The sequence below is a fragment of the Euprymna scolopes genome, chromosome 27, assembly GCF_053919585.1.
Source record: "Euprymna scolopes isolate OS-2025 chromosome 27, ASM5391958v1, whole genome shotgun sequence".
NCBI lineage: Eukaryota > Metazoa > Mollusca > Cephalopoda > Sepiida > Sepiolidae > Euprymna > Euprymna scolopes.
This window is the reverse complement of record NC_136508.1, coordinates 96,522,697-96,538,774: the sequence shown is the minus strand read 5'-3', so window position 1 is coordinate 96,538,774 and position 16,078 is coordinate 96,522,697. Positions and strand designations below refer to the sequence as shown.

The 16,078-nt window shown below is 33.6% G+C and overlaps 1 protein-coding gene across 1 annotated transcript in view; it reads left to right on the top strand.

Moving 5' to 3' along the window:
• The window catches only part of LOC145249029 (zinc finger protein ZPR1-like), a 79,398-nt gene that overhangs the window by 32,158 nt on the left and 31,162 nt on the right, over positions 1–16,078 (top strand). The window contains exons 5-7 of the mRNA XM_080110887.1: positions 2,368–2,438; positions 10,243–10,329; positions 15,221–15,261. Of these exons, the coding sequence (XP_079967013.1) occupies positions 2,368–2,438; positions 10,243–10,329; positions 15,221–15,261 (199 nt within the window). The remainder of the gene's footprint in view (positions 1–2,367; positions 2,439–10,242; positions 10,330–15,220; positions 15,262–16,078) is intronic.

Sequence of the window (16,078 nt, the reverse complement as noted above, 5' to 3'; positions counted from 1 at the left end):
AACGAGTGTATCCATCATATCATTGCATGATCGTCAACGAGGACCTTTCTAAAAACGTTTTGTAATTAATCAATGCATACTCTAGCTTCAAAAATATAAGATTAAAAACAAATTAAAAAAACGGTGGCATAATTTCGGTTGTAGATGAGACAAGCTTTCTTTCATAATAACATAGTATTAAATACTTATCGCAAGTAAGCTACGCAGAAATGTTCGTTTTATTTCCGTGGGAAATCATTAAGTAAAGAAAGTGGATTTATGTTCTAGGAACGTTTTATAGCTAATCATTGTATACCCTAGCTTCAAACCAACCCGAGTCGCTAATTTTAGTATCCGTTCACAATGTATTCATTTCTTTCACCCAATGAACTCCCCCTCCTCTTTTGTTTGGAAATTTTGTAGCGTTTTTCACTTCTAAGTGAGACAAACTTTGTCATTGTTTCAAAAAATCTGTAATTTCTTCTAACCATATACTGTTAAACATCAATATGATATATCCAACTTAGTGCACAAAGGTATATTGTTCTTGTTCAGTCAACCATGATCAAGTAAAAATCTGTCACTTATTGTTACTCAACACTGTTAACCATTGCGCCATATGTCCAAAATTTTTCATAAAGATTTTCAAATTCCAACGGATAAACCTGAAAAAGGTCGGAGGTTGCAGTTACTGAAATGTGAAAATAGCAACTAAGATGAGAATACATGTTCGCTACTGTTAACATATTTATTGAAATAAAATATGTAATAAATGTAAAATTAGATTTTCTCTATCCTGCAACCTCTCTCCCACAGAAGAGACGTTGCGAGCCTATCCTTGTTTTATCGTTATTTCCATGGCAGGTGCTCATCTGAACTCCAATCTCTGGTCCCCCCTCGCCAATCTTTCACAAAAAACACCTGTCTAGCTGAATCCACTGTGAAAAATTTCCCCCACTCTTTATCTGTGCCTAAATCAAAACGTGGATTCCATGAACAAAGCTTCTTTCTTAGAACTGCACGCCTGTGGAACTCTGTTCCGTCTGCCTGCTTCCCACCGGACTACAACTTGGATGTCTTCAAGTCCAACGTTAACAAATTCCTAATTAACCGCCCCCTTAAGTAAACACTTTCAAATCTCCACACTAACGTACTGTACTTGCAATAACCCTTATCCCTGAGTGGCTTCCGGGCCTTGATAAGTGGTGACCACCTTGTAAAAAAAAAAAAGAAAAGAAAAAAACAATGTATTTTGGTTTCTTTGCAAACAAATCAACCATTTTAATCTTTTTTTTTTTTTTGTTTTTTTTGTAAAGTTGAAAAAGAAAGAATGACTTTGAAATTTGGAACGATTTAGAAGCCTTTAAATTATCAAATAAAAAAAGTTATTCAAACTAGCTTTAAAATTCTTAGCAACTCCTCACTTATTAAAAGGTCAAAAGTTTTGTAAGTGATGAAAAATGGTTTTTGATTATCCAAAATTTATGCAAAAAAAAATTACTTTTTATTTATGAAAGTCTCTTCTGACAAGACATTAAGCTACTTGATGTAAGAAAAAGAAATATTAAGTTAGGTCATAAAAAAAGTGAGAGGAAAGTTTGATAACTTCAAAACAAGTTTTCTTTTTAATGACAGTGATAAAGTCAGAGGTAAACTAATTGAACTCAGCATCAAAGCATTAGCGTGGCAATGACGATCCTGGTCATCCATGTCGGAAGTACCTCAAGGGACACACATCCATGCACAACAGGGTCAATAAGCATTTCCTGTTTTTGTGATAATCATCTTTCGTTCTTGTTAGTTTCTTACATCAAGTGGCTTCATGCCTTGTCTTGAACAATTTCGGTAATAAAAATAATATGGCACTGGAGAATATCCTGGCCGGCAGCAAGTTTTGATAGAAAAGTTTCTCAAGTGGTTACCCCCAGATTGAGTCTTCTGTATGATCACTAGGGCTGTGACAACAGCATATTTTTTCATTGTTTTGACTCTCAAGTATATATCCATTAATATCTTAGATGTTTTTATATAGACAGATGTGGTTCTCGGTTGATTAAGTGTGTCTGATATATACCCGAGAGTCAAAATAATGAAAAGAATATTCTATTGTCACAGCTCTAATTATCATTCAGGAAAGTGCCGATCAGAAAAGCGTTATCACCTCGCCCTGTATCACGGATACTTAATGACCTTTGTTATCTGTCAGTTACCAGACAGACCAAGTTTGAAAATGACCCCACCATTGGCATTCAATCTACTGGACTCCAAACAGGCTAGTGCAAAGTCAAACCCTTAAAGGGGTCAGTAGGAAAGGAAAGGTTACAAGGCTATTTTTCTGCTCGTGATTAACGATGAAATTTTTATTTTAATGAATTTTATTCGTTGCAGTTATTACGAATGTGGAAGGGATCATTACTCAAGCTGTGTCTGGTCTTTCATCGCAACAACCATTACGAAAGGTACGTATGGATCAGAACGTGGTGTGACGGTATGGATGCATCAAGTGGAAGTATGCATGCATTATGTAATGGATTCATGTATTAAATAAAGGTATACATTTATTAAGTAGAGGTATACATGTATTGGGTAGAAGTATGCATTTATTAGGTGGAGGTATACATGTATTGGGTAGAAGTATACATTTATTAGGTGGAGGTATATATGTATTGGGTAGAAGTATGCATTTATTAGGTGGAGGTATATATGTATTGGGTAGAAGTATGCATTTATTAGGTGGAGGTATACATGTATTGGGTAGAAGTATGCATTTATTAGGTGGAGGTATACATGTATTGGGTAGAAGTATGCATTTATTAGATGGAGGTATATATGTATTGGGTAGAAGTATACATTTATTAAGTAGAGGTATACATGTATTGGGTAGAAGTATGCATTTATTAGGTGGAGGTATACATGTATTGGGTAGAAGTATGCATTTATTAGGTAGAGGTATACATGTATTGGGTAGAAGTATGCATTTATTAGGTGGAGGTATATATGTATTGGGTAGAAGTATACATTTATTAGGTGGAGATATACATGTATTGGGTAGAAGTATACATTTATTAGGTGGAGGTATATATGTATTGGGTAGAAGTATGCATTTATTAGGTGGAGGTAAACATGTATTGGGTAGAAGTATGCATTTATTAGGTGGAGGTAAACATGTATTGGGTAGAAGTATACATTTATTAGGTGGAGGTCAACATGTATTGGGTAGAAGTATACATTTATTAGGTGGAAGTATACATGTATTGGGTAGAAGTATGCATTTATTAGGTGGAGGTATATATGTATTGGGTAGAAGTATGCATTTATTAGGTGGAGGTAAACATGTATTGGGTAGAAGTATGCATTTATTAGGTGGAGGTAAACATGTATTGGGTAGAAGTATGCATTTATTAGGTGGAGGTATACATGTATTGGGTAGAAGTATACATTTATTAGGTAGAGGTATATATGTATTGGGTAGAAGTATACATTTATTAGGTTGAGGTATACATGTATTGGGTAGAAGTATGCATTTATTAGGTGGAGGTAAACATGTATTGGGTAGAAGTATACATTTATTAGGTTGAGGTATACATGTATTGGGTAGAAGTATGCATTTATTAGGTGGAGGTAAACATGTATTGGGTAGAAGTATACATTTATTAGGTGGAGGTAAACATGTATTGGGTAGAAGTATACATTTATTAGGTGGAGGTAAACATGTATTGGGTAGAAGTATGCATTTATTAGGTTGAGGTATATATGTATTGGGTAGAAGTATGCATTTATTAGGTGGAGGTATACATGTATTGGGTAGAAGTATACATTTATTAGGTGGAGGTATATATGTATTGGGTAGAAGTATACATTTATTAGGTGGAGGTAAACATGTATTGAGTAGAAGTATGCATTTATTAGGTGGAGGTAAACATGTATTGGGTAGAAGTATGCATTTATTAGGTGGAGGTAAACATGTATTTGGTAGAAGTATGCATTTATTAGGTGGAGGTATACATGTATTGGGTAGAAGTATACATTTATTAGGTGGAGGTATATATGTATTGGGTAGAAGTATACATTTATTAGGTGGAGGTAAACATGTATTGGGTAGAAGTATGCATTTATTAGGTGGAGGTATACATGTATTGGGTAGAAGTATACATTTATTAGGTGGAGGTATATATGTATTGGGTAGAAGTATGCATTTATTAGGTGGAGGTATATATGTATTGGGTAGAAGTATGCATTTATTAGGTGGAGGTATACATGTATTGGGTAGAAGTATACATTTATTAGGTGGAGGTATATATGTATTGGGTAGAAGTATACATTTATTAGGTGGAGGTAAACATGTATTGGGTAGAAGTATGCATTTATTAGGTGGAGGTAAACATGTATTGGGTAGAAGTATGCATTTATTAGGTGGAGGTATACATGTATTGGGTAGAAGTATACATTTATTAGGTGGAGGTATATATGTATTGGGTAGAAGTATGCATTTATTAGGTGGAGGTATATATGTATTGGGTAGAAGTATGCATTTATTAGGTGGAGGTATACATGTATTGGGTAGAAGTATACATTTATTAGGTGGAGGTACATATGTATTGGGTAGAAGTATACATTTATTAGGTGGAGGTAAACATGTATTGGGTAGAAGTATGCATTTATTAGGTGGAGATATACATGTATTGGGTAGAAGTATACATTTATTAGGTGGAGGTATACATGTATTGGGTAGAAGTATGCATTTATTAGGTGGAGGTACATATGTATTGGGTAGAAGTATACATTTATTAGGTGGAGGTAAACATGTATTGGGTAGAAGTATGCATTTATTAGGTGGAGATATACATGTATTGGGTAGAAGTATACATTTATTAGGTGGAGGTATACATGTATTGGGTAGAAGTATGCATTTATTAGGTGGAGGTATATATGTATTGGGTAGAAGTATGCATTTATTAGGTGGAGGTAAACATGTATTGGGTAGAAGTATACATTTATTAGGTGGAGGTATATATGTATTGGGTAGAAGTATGCATTTATTAGGTGGAGGTATATATGTATTGGGTAGAAGTATACATTTATTAGGTGGAGGTATATATGTATTGGGTAGAAGTATGCATTTATTAGGTGGAGGTATACATGTATTGGGTAGAAGTATACATTTATTAGGTGGAGGTACATATGTATTGGGTAGAAGTATACATTTATTAGGTGGAGGTAAACATGTATTGGGTAGAAGTATGCATTTATTAGGTGGAGATATACATGTATTGGGTAGAAGTATACATTTATTAGGTGGAGGTATACATGTATTGGGTAGAAGTATGCATTTATTAGGTGGAGGTATATATGTATTGGGTAGAAGTATGCATTTATTAGGTGGAGGTAAACATGTATTGGGTAGAAGTATGCATTTATTAGGTGGAGGTATATATGTATTGGGTAGAAGTATGCATTTATTAGGTGGAGGTAAACATGTATTGGGTAGAAGTATGCATTTATTAGGTGGAGGTATATATGTATTGGGTAGAAGTATACATGTATTGGGTAGAAGTATACATTTATTAGGTGGAGGTAAACATGTATTGGGTAGAAGTATGCATTTATTAGGTGGAGGTCAACATGTATTGGGTAGAAGTATGCATTTATTAGGTGGAGGTATACATGTATTGGGTAGAAGTATACATTTATTAGGTAGAGGTATACATGTATTGGGTAGAAGTATGCATTTATTAGGTGGAGGTATATATGTATTGGGTAGAAGTATGCATTTATTAGGTGGAGGTATACATGTATTGGGTAGAAGTATACATGTATTGGGTAGAAGTATACATTTATTAGGTGGAGGTAAACATGTATTGGGTAGAAGTATGCATTTATTAGGTGGAGGTCAACATGTATTGGGTAGAAGTATGCATTTATTAGGTGGAGGTATACATGTATTGGGTAGAAGTATACATTTATTAGGTAGAGGTATACATGTATTGGGTAGAAGTATGCATTTATTAGGTGGAGGTATATATGTATTGGGTAGAAGTATGCATTTATTAGGTGGAGGTATATATGTATTGGGTAGAAGTATACATTTATTAGGTGGAGGTAAACATGTATTGGGTAGAAGTATGCATTTATTAGGTGGAGGTAAACATGTATTGGGTAGAAGTATACATTTATTAGGTGGAGGTATACATGTATTGGGTAGAAGTATACATTTATTAGGTGGAGGTATATATGTATTGGGTAGAAGTATACATTTATTAGGTGGAGGTAAACATGTATTGGGTAGAAGTATGCATTTATTAGGTGGAGGTATACATGTATTGGGTAGAAGTATACATTTATTAGGTGGAGGTATATATGTATTGGGTAGAAGTATGCATTTATTAGGTGGAGGTATATATGTATTAGGTAGAAGTATGCATTTATTAGGTGGAGGTATACATGTATTGGGTAGAGGTATACATTTATTAGGTGGAGGTATATGTGTATTGGGTAGAAGTATACATTTATTAGGTGGAGGTAAACATGTATTGGGTAGAAGTATGCATTTATTAGGTGGAGGTAAACATGTATTGGGTAGAAGTATGCATTTATTAGGTGGAGGTATACATGTATTGGGTAGAAGTATACATTTATTAGGTGGAGGTATATATGTATTGGGTAGAAGTATGCATTTATTAGGTGGAGGTATATATGTATTGGGTAGAAGTATGCATTTATACGGTGGAGGTATACATGTATTGGGTAGAAGTATACATTTATTAGGTGGAGGTATATATGTATTGGGTAGAAGTATACATTTATTAGGTGGAGGTAAACATGTATTGGGTAGAAGTATGCATTTATTAGGTGGAGGTATACATGTATTGGGTAGAAGTATACATTTATTAGGTGGAGGTATATATGTATTGGGTAGAAGTATGCATTTATACGGTGGAGGTATACATGTATTGGGTAGAAGTATACATTTATTAGGTGGAGGTATATATGTATTGGGTAGAAGTATACATTTATTAGGTGGAGGTAAACATGTATTGGGTAGAAGTATGCATTTATTAGGTGGAGGTATACATGTATTGGGTAGAAGTATACATTTATTAGGTGGAGGTATATATGTATTGGGTAGAAGTATGCATTTATTAGGTGGAGGTATATATGTATTGGGTAGAAGTATGCATTTATTAGGTGGAGGTATACATGTATTGGGTAGAAGTATACATTTATTAGGTGGAGGTATATATGTATTGGGTAGAAGTATACATTTATTAGGTGGAGGTATATATGTATTGGGTAGAAGTATGCATTTATTAGGTGGAGGTAAACATGTATTGGGTAGAAGTATGCATTTATTAGGTGGAGGTATATATGTATTGGGTAGAAGTATGCATTTATTAGGTGGAGGTATACATGTATTGGGTAGAAGTATACATTTATTAGGTGGAGGTATACATGTATTGGGTAGAAGTATACATTTATTAGGTGGAGGTATACATGTATTGGGTAGAAGTATACATTTATTAGGTGGAGGTATATATGTATTGGGTAGAAGTATACATTTATTAGGTGGAGGTATACATGTATTGGGTGGAGGTAAACATGTATTGGGTAGAAGTATGCATTTATTAGGTGGAGGTATACATGTATTGGGTGGAGGTAAACATGTATTGGGTAGAAGTATGCATTTATTAGGTGGAGGTATATATGTATTGGGTGGAGGTATACATGTATTGGGTAGAAGTATACATTTATTAGGTGGAGGTATATATGTATTGGGTAGAAGTATGCATTTATTAGGTGGAGGTATATATGTATTGGGTAGAAGTATACATTTATTAGGTGGAGGTATACATGTATTGGGTGGAGGTAAACATGTATTGGGTAGAAGTATACATTTATTAGGTGGAGGTATATATGTATTGGGTGGAGGTAAACATGTATTGGGTAGAAGTATGCATTTATTAGGTGGAGGTATATATGTATTGGGTGGAGGTAAACAAGTATTGGGTAGAGGTATACATTTATTAGGTGGAGGTATACATGTATTGGGTGGAGGTAAACATGTATTGGATAGAAGTATGCATTTATTAGGTGGAGGTATATATGTATTGGGAGGAGGTATACATGTATTGGGTAGAAGTATACATTTATAAGGTGGAGGTATATATGTATTGGGTAGAAGTATTCATTTATTAGGTGGAGGTATATATGTATTGGGTAGAAGTATGCATTTATTAGGTGGAGGTATACATGTATTGGGTAGAAGTATACATTTATTAGGTGGAGGTATATATGTATTGGGTAGAAGTATGCATTTATTAGGTGGAGGTATATATGTATTGGGTAGAAGTATACATTTATTAGGTGGAGGTATACATGTATTGGGTGGAGGTAAACATGTATTGGGTAGAAGTATGCATTTATTAGGTGGAGGTATACATGTATTGGGTAGAAGTATGCATTTATTAGGTGGAGGTATATATGTATTGGGTGGAGGTATACATGTATTGGGTAGAAGTATGCATTTATTAGGTGGAGGTAAACATGTATTGGGTAGAAGTATGCATTTATTAGGTGGAGGTATATATGTATTGGGTGGAGGTATACATGTATTGGGTAGAAGTATACATTTATTAGGTGGAGGTATACATGTATTGGGTGGAGGTAAACATGTATTGGGTAGAAGTATGCATTTATTAGGTGGAGGTAAACATGTATTGGGTAGAAGTATGCATTTATTAGGTGGAGGTATATATGTATTGGGTGGAGGTATACATGTATTGGGTAGAAGTATACATTTATTAGGTGGAGGTATATATGTATTGGGTAGAAGTATGCATTTATTAGGTGGAGGTATATATGTATTGGGTAGAAGTATACATTTATTAGGTGGAGGTATACATGTATTGGGTGGAGGTAAACATGTATTGGGTAGAAGTATACATTTATTAGGTGGAGGTATGTATTGGGTAGAAGTATGCATTTATTAGGTGGAGGTATACATGTATTGGGTAGAAGTATACATTTATTAGGTGGAGGTATATATGTATTGGGTAGAAGTATGCATTTATTAGGTGGAGGTATACATGTATTGGGTAGAAGTATGCATTTATTAGGTGGAGGTATATATGTATTGGGTAGAAGTATACATTTATTAGGTGGAGGTATATATGTATTGGGTAGAAGTATACATTTATTAGGTGGAGGTATACATGTATTGGGTAGAAGTATACATTTATTAGGTGGAGGTATATATGTATTGGGTAGAAGTATACATTTATTAGGTGGAGATAAACATGTATTGGGTAGAAGTATGCATTTATTAGGTGGAGATAAACATGTATTGGGTAGAAGTATGCATTTATTAGGTGGAGGTAAACATGTATTGGGTAGAAGTATACATTTATTAGGTGGAGGTATATATGTATTGGGTAGAAGTATGCATTTATTAGGTGGAGGTATACATGTATTGGGTAGAAGTATACATTTATTAGGTGGAGGTATATATGTATTGGGGAGAAGTATGCATTTATTAGGTGGAGGTATATATGTATTGGGTAGAAGTATGCATTTATTAGGTGGAGGTATACATGTATTGGGTAGAAGTATACATTTATTAGGTAGAGGTATATATGTATTGGGTAGAAGTATGCATTTATTAGGTGGAGGTATACATGTATTGGGTAGAAGTATGCATTTATTAGGTGGAGGTATACATGTATTGGGTAGAAGTATGCATTTATTAGGTAGAGGTATACATGTATTGGGTAGAAGTATGCATTTATTAGGTGGAGGTAAACATGTATTGGGTAGAAGTATGCATTTATTAGGTGGAGGTATACATGTATTGGGTAGAAGTATACATTTATTAGGTGGAGGTATATATGTATTGGGTAGAAGTATGCATTTATTGGGTGGAGGTATACATGTATTGGGTATAAGTATGCATTTATTAGGTGGAGGTATATATAATTGGATCAAGGTATGTATGTATTAGATTGCGGTATGCATTTATTAGGTGGAAGCATGTATACATTAGGTGTAGGTATGCATGTATCAGGTGGTTGGATGTATTATGAGGTGGAGGTATACATTCATTGGGTGGAGGTATGCATGTATTATTGTGTGAAGGATTTAAATTGAATCCATTCCTTTGCCATTTTACCAATATAATGACTTCTCGAAATGTTTGCTTTAGTTTTAAAATCATTTTTACTGAGTTACCATTTTGTGTTTACTTAGCTTTTGATTTTCATTCTTTTGCAGATTCAGCATCCGGAAGTTGCGCAACAAATTGATGATTTTATCGTGAAATTAAATGCACTCCTTAGCGTGGAAAAACCCTTCAAACTTGTGAGTATTTTTCCTCGCACACAAACGTTTTTTATTTTTAGAAAACTTTTTTCTTTTTTCTGTTTTTTTTTTTTTTATTTTTTTTTTAAATTTTTTTTTTCAAGATATGAAGAAAACTTAGTTGCATAATTGCAAATTTTTTTATTTCTGTCTCCGCTGGTGTATATATGCACGGGTACTTATATATTTATATATATTTATAGACAAAGATAAAACAAGATGGTTGCTCTTTCTGGGTAGCAATTTCTATGCCTCTCATTGAATGGAAATAAGTTTGTTTTTTTATGATTTCTGTTTTTTACTGCCTCGCTTTGTATTTTTTTCTGAAGGAGAACTTATTTTTGGTTTCTGAAGAATACATAGATGACAGATGCAAGATTGGCATATGAACGTTTGCTGTTCCTCTGGGAATTAAATGGTCTGTAAAAATATATCGTAGTGTTTTGTTTTTGAGAAAATGATCAGTAAAATTAGTAAAATCTTGGTCATTAGAATGTAGCCTAATCTTGTGTGTATATATATATATATATATATATATATATATATATATTATAATTTCACAATAAGCAAGACAACAATATATCACATGTGTTTTATTATATGACTAGCTGGGGAGGTACCCGGCGTTGTCCAGGTGTTTGGAGGTGTGTGTGTTTGGGGGGGGGGGGTAGATCAAAACATGGCCGGGTGTTTGGAGGTGTAAAAGAAAAAAAAAGTTTTAGTAGAAAGGTAGGCTTGAACTCCGAACCTTTGACACGAAGGTGGCGACGAAAAGGGAAAAAAAGCCAGACACCTAACCATCTTGGCCACGAGGGGAGAGGAATTGATAAGCATGTTAAGTTAACATTTATAAATTGAAATTGACAGGTGCGAGGAAGTTAAGTTGCGTGATGTTTGACCTAGTTTTGTGCTGCAAGCCAGTTCCCCCCCCCCCATCCCATCATGAGTTTTTTGAAGTCATGGCGATTGAAAAATATCTCGAAAATAGCTGGTAAAAGTCGGGCAAATTAAAGATAGCCGCGACCCCCGTTCTTAAGTCGTAGATATTATGATTTAGACAACATATAAAAAGTTTTAAGGAATGAGCCGATCGAGAAGCCCGGCGAAAAAAAGCCTTTGGCGGACATACACAAAAATGCACACACACACACACATTTTCGCTTTTATATATAGAATAGCGGGGGGTACCCGGCGATGCCCGGGTGTCTTGTGGTAAATCAAAACTCCGGGGGGGGGGGTAAATAATAATAAAAAAATGTTTTGGTAGGTGAGTATGAGAATCGAACCCGTACCCTTGAGTTGGAAATTAATGTGTGAAAAAAAAAAAAAAAAAAAAGTGCGATGTTACCATCGGGCCACCGCGACATACAGCGTAGACGTGTTTGAATTTATTTATGTAACTATAACTATAAAAACAGGCGTGCGTAATAAAAGTTAACTTTGCTGCTTCCATTTGACCTAATTAAGAAGGTCAACTACAAGTCACGCAGCGTAAGCGTCTGTTCCCGGCGCATTGCCGCGAACCCGTCCGTTTGAGTTTAGTTTCATTTTATTTATACTAAAAAGCCCAATCAACACGCAAGAAGCCAAAATAACAATAATTTTGTAAAAATCGACGTAAATAAATCTATACGCTACGCGCTTTCCTAATTCCTAGATATTATAATATAGGACCTATATACACAGTTTTAAGCGATAGTAACAACCCCGGGAGCGCGTGCGAAAGAAGCCTTTTGAAGACATATACGAAATGATCACACACATTTTGCCTTTTATATATATAGACTAGTGGGGGGGGGGTACCTGGCATGGCCCGGGTGTTTGTAGGTGTGTGTGTTGGGGGGGGGGGTGATCAAAACAACCCTTTTTTTAAAAAAAAACGTTGGCCGGGTGTTTGGAGGTGTTACAGAAAAAAGAAGTTTTAGTAGGAAAGTAAGCTTGAAACCCGAACCTTTGACATGGAGGTGGAAACAAAATGGAAAATAAACCTGGGACCTAGACATCTCACCCACGAGAGAAGAAGAATGAAAAACCTCTTAATTTAACGTTTATAAAATGAAATTAACAGGTGCGAGAACCTTAAGTCGCGTGATGTTTGGCCTTGAAACATGACGCGGCTGCAAGCCAGTTTTTGCTTGTTTTATACTGAAAAGCGAAAGATACACGGGACTCTCTAAAAATCTGGAAAAAATAGCGCGTGAAAGTCAGGAAAATAAAATAGGCGACCCCCCCCGTTCATAACTCATATATATTATCATTTAGACGTGATATAAAAAGTTTTAAGAAGTAATGAGCCGACCAAAAAGTCCAGCGAAAAAAGCCTTTTACAGACATACATAAAAAGCGAACACACATACATACATACATACACACGTTTTTGCTTTTATATATATAAATGTATTTCTTTGGTGCTACACTTGTTGCATAACCATTTTGTTAAAAGATATTCCAAAATGGCTAATCGTCACACACAAAATACAGCTGTAATACATATATAAAAGCATATATATGCTTTTATATATTGTAGTTTCTTTCAGTCTTGACAGACTATGGATACCGACTGTAAGGGTCCTGTGCGTGAAACTTTTGTGGCAAGAGTTGCACAATCTCCAACCACACCTATCCTGAGTCTGTGTTTTTAAATAAATACCAGTGGCAAGTGGAGGTTCAGAACAACTGGAAACAATGCCGAGATAAGCAGAGAGCCCATACAGCGCTTAAAATTCTGAAATGATTACCCATACTAGTCAGCCTCATTCTTAACTTTGGTGATCTGGCAAGAACCGGTGTGTCAACGTGATTATGCTGTATAAATATATATATATTTTTTTTTTTTGTATAATATATACAGGAATTTACATTAATATCGGTAGTCGGTACCGACGGTTTCAAGCCCGGTAGTTGAGGACTGCTCTTAATGTCCGCCTCAGGCTCTCTTCAGCCGACTCTCATCTGTCTTTAACTGGAACTCTATATATGCACACAAAAAAAAAAAAAAAAAAAAAAAAAAAAAAAAAAAAAAAAAAAAAAAAAAAAGATAAAATAAATAAATAAATAAAAATTATGGTGTGCATATATAGTTCCGGTTAAAGACAGATGAGAGTCGGCTGAAGAGAGCCTGAGGCGGACATTAAGAGCAGTCCTCAACTACCGGGCTTGAAACCGTCGGTACCGACTACCGATATAAATGTAAATTCCTGTATATATTATACAAAAAATATATTGCTCTTATTTCGAGAAAGGTTTTTTCCCTAATAATAGAGCACTGTATGGAATTTCTTTTTCTACAAAAAAGTACAAGTATATATATATATATATATAGAGAGAGAGAGAGAGAAAGTGTGGGCGTGTGTGTGTGTGAGAGAGAGAGAGAAATCCAATATATAAATATATATATATATATATATATATATATATATATATATATATGCAAATAACATGAACAGCATCTTGAAATTTGGAATAAAGACCTTTTGTCATTTATTTGTATATGTTTTGTAATTACATAAATTAAAGGATTCGTATAAATAAAGGGGAAAACATAATTGAATAAGCATATTTTCCCATAAAGATGTGTGTGTGTATATATATATATATATATATATATATATATATATATATATATATATATGAACAAATGATTAATAAAACATGTTAAAAGACATCTTGAAAAAGAGTTAAAAAAACATTTAATTTTAAAAAAGAAAGCACAAGATAAGTGGATAGTCCTTAATTCGCGGAGTTTCGAAGAAATACTCTCCTTCTCATCAGAGGGCAGGAATTAGCAAAATGCGGGATCGGATTTTGCATATAAAAGTATTTAATGAAACTACAAGTAAGTCACAGATCTTACTTGGTTAAGACAGTCATTTGGCTGCCTCACTTGCATAGCTGTATTTTATCATAAAACATTAATAAATTATTTTTTGGTATTATTCATTTCTAATATTATTGTCCTATTTGTCTATATATTTGTAATAGTTTCATCATATTAACACTCATTAAAGTGAGCTAATGAAAAAAATGGATGACTTTAAATTTTTCTTAAACAAAAATTGCTCACTAGAATTTTTAGCAACATGTGAGAAGGAAAAAGAGAGACTGCTCATTCTTATTCATTTTCTTTCACATAATGTCATATTTAAGGTGTCGTGTGCGTGTAGTGAGAGGAAAAGGTTGCACTATGAATTCTGGTTGCGTTGTCAATATTGAAAAGTTATTTTTATTCACAGTTTTAACGGTTAAATGTGAGTTCATTGTATTAGTCATGCTACACGGAAGGACGTTTTTGTATGAGAACGATTTCTGAGGCTGAATGGAATTGAATGCAGAAGAATGTAAAAATTAAAAGTCTAAGTATATCTTATATTTAAGTTAAGTTAATATCTTATATTTTAGTTAAGTTAAGTTAGTTAAGGAATTTTTATTAATTATCAGGTACACAAGAAGTGCAGTGAAATTAATTTATAATAAATACTTATTTTTATTAATTATCAGGTACACAAGAAGTGCAGTGAAATTAATTTATAATAAATACTTATTTTTATTAATTATCAGGTACACAAGAAGTGCAGTGAAATTAATTTATAATAAATACTTATTTTTATTAATTATCAGGTACACAAGAAGTGCAGTGAAATTAATTTATAATAAATACTTATTTTTATTAATTATCAGGTACACAAGAAGTGCAGTGAAATTAATTTATAATAAATACTTAGCCAGAGATAGGTTATTTTGGAAGTCAATTTTTAAAAGCTATCCAATGGTTTTAAACCAAATATGATCATGAACAAATACTGAAAGTATACTAAGATGTTTAATCATTTTTCCTTTGGTTTTTATTTTCCATGATATTGAATGATTTTAAAAAGTGTTTTCATATTTTCAGGTCTTGGACGATCCGAGTGGGAACAGCTTTGTCGAGAATCCATATCCTTTGAATGTCAGTTGTTATTCAAGAACACCAACACACCAGAGTTTTAGGTTTCAATTTGGATTAAAAAAATGGTCAATTTAAAATAATAGTATATGTATTAGTAGAATTAAGATGAACATTAAATTGCTCTCCCCTCCCAGTGATAACGGCCATACGCATGCTAATCAAGGCGCTGCCAATATCTGCGTTGTGTTTGCGTTGTAAAAGGCACGGTAGTTATCTCAAACCAACCTTTGTAGGCAGACTTCCAGAATAACGAAGTGAGCCACATCCGGTTGTGCAACTGATTCGTTTTCATAACCAATAATAGGTTTGATATACATTGGCCTATTTTGCCGATTCAGTTGGTTAATCAGTCCATCAATTTATTTGCTGCTCAATTCTAATTAATGCTGAATAAGTTTTTAAAAAAAATTATGCCAAATATGTTTCTTGAATTAAAGTTACATCTTTTTTAAAAATGTAAATTAAATATATATAGTTTTTGTGTGTATTTTATTTTGAATCTTTCTGAAATTAGTTTATAATTTCAACGTTATCATATTACAAATGATCTTCATTTTTAGTTTGTTGTATATTGTACAGAATTCTATTTTATGTCAAATAGTAAATTTACTGATGATGATGATCTCAAATTGCATTTTTTTTTTTTTTTCTTAACAACAGGGACTAACAATCAACAAAATAAAATGGATATTTAGAATGAAGCTAGAAGGCCGCTTGGTATTGCCCAGTCATGAGATACGCTTAAATATGATATTCTAATTCATGTAAATTTCATATTTATTATTATATAGCCAACAATCTGTT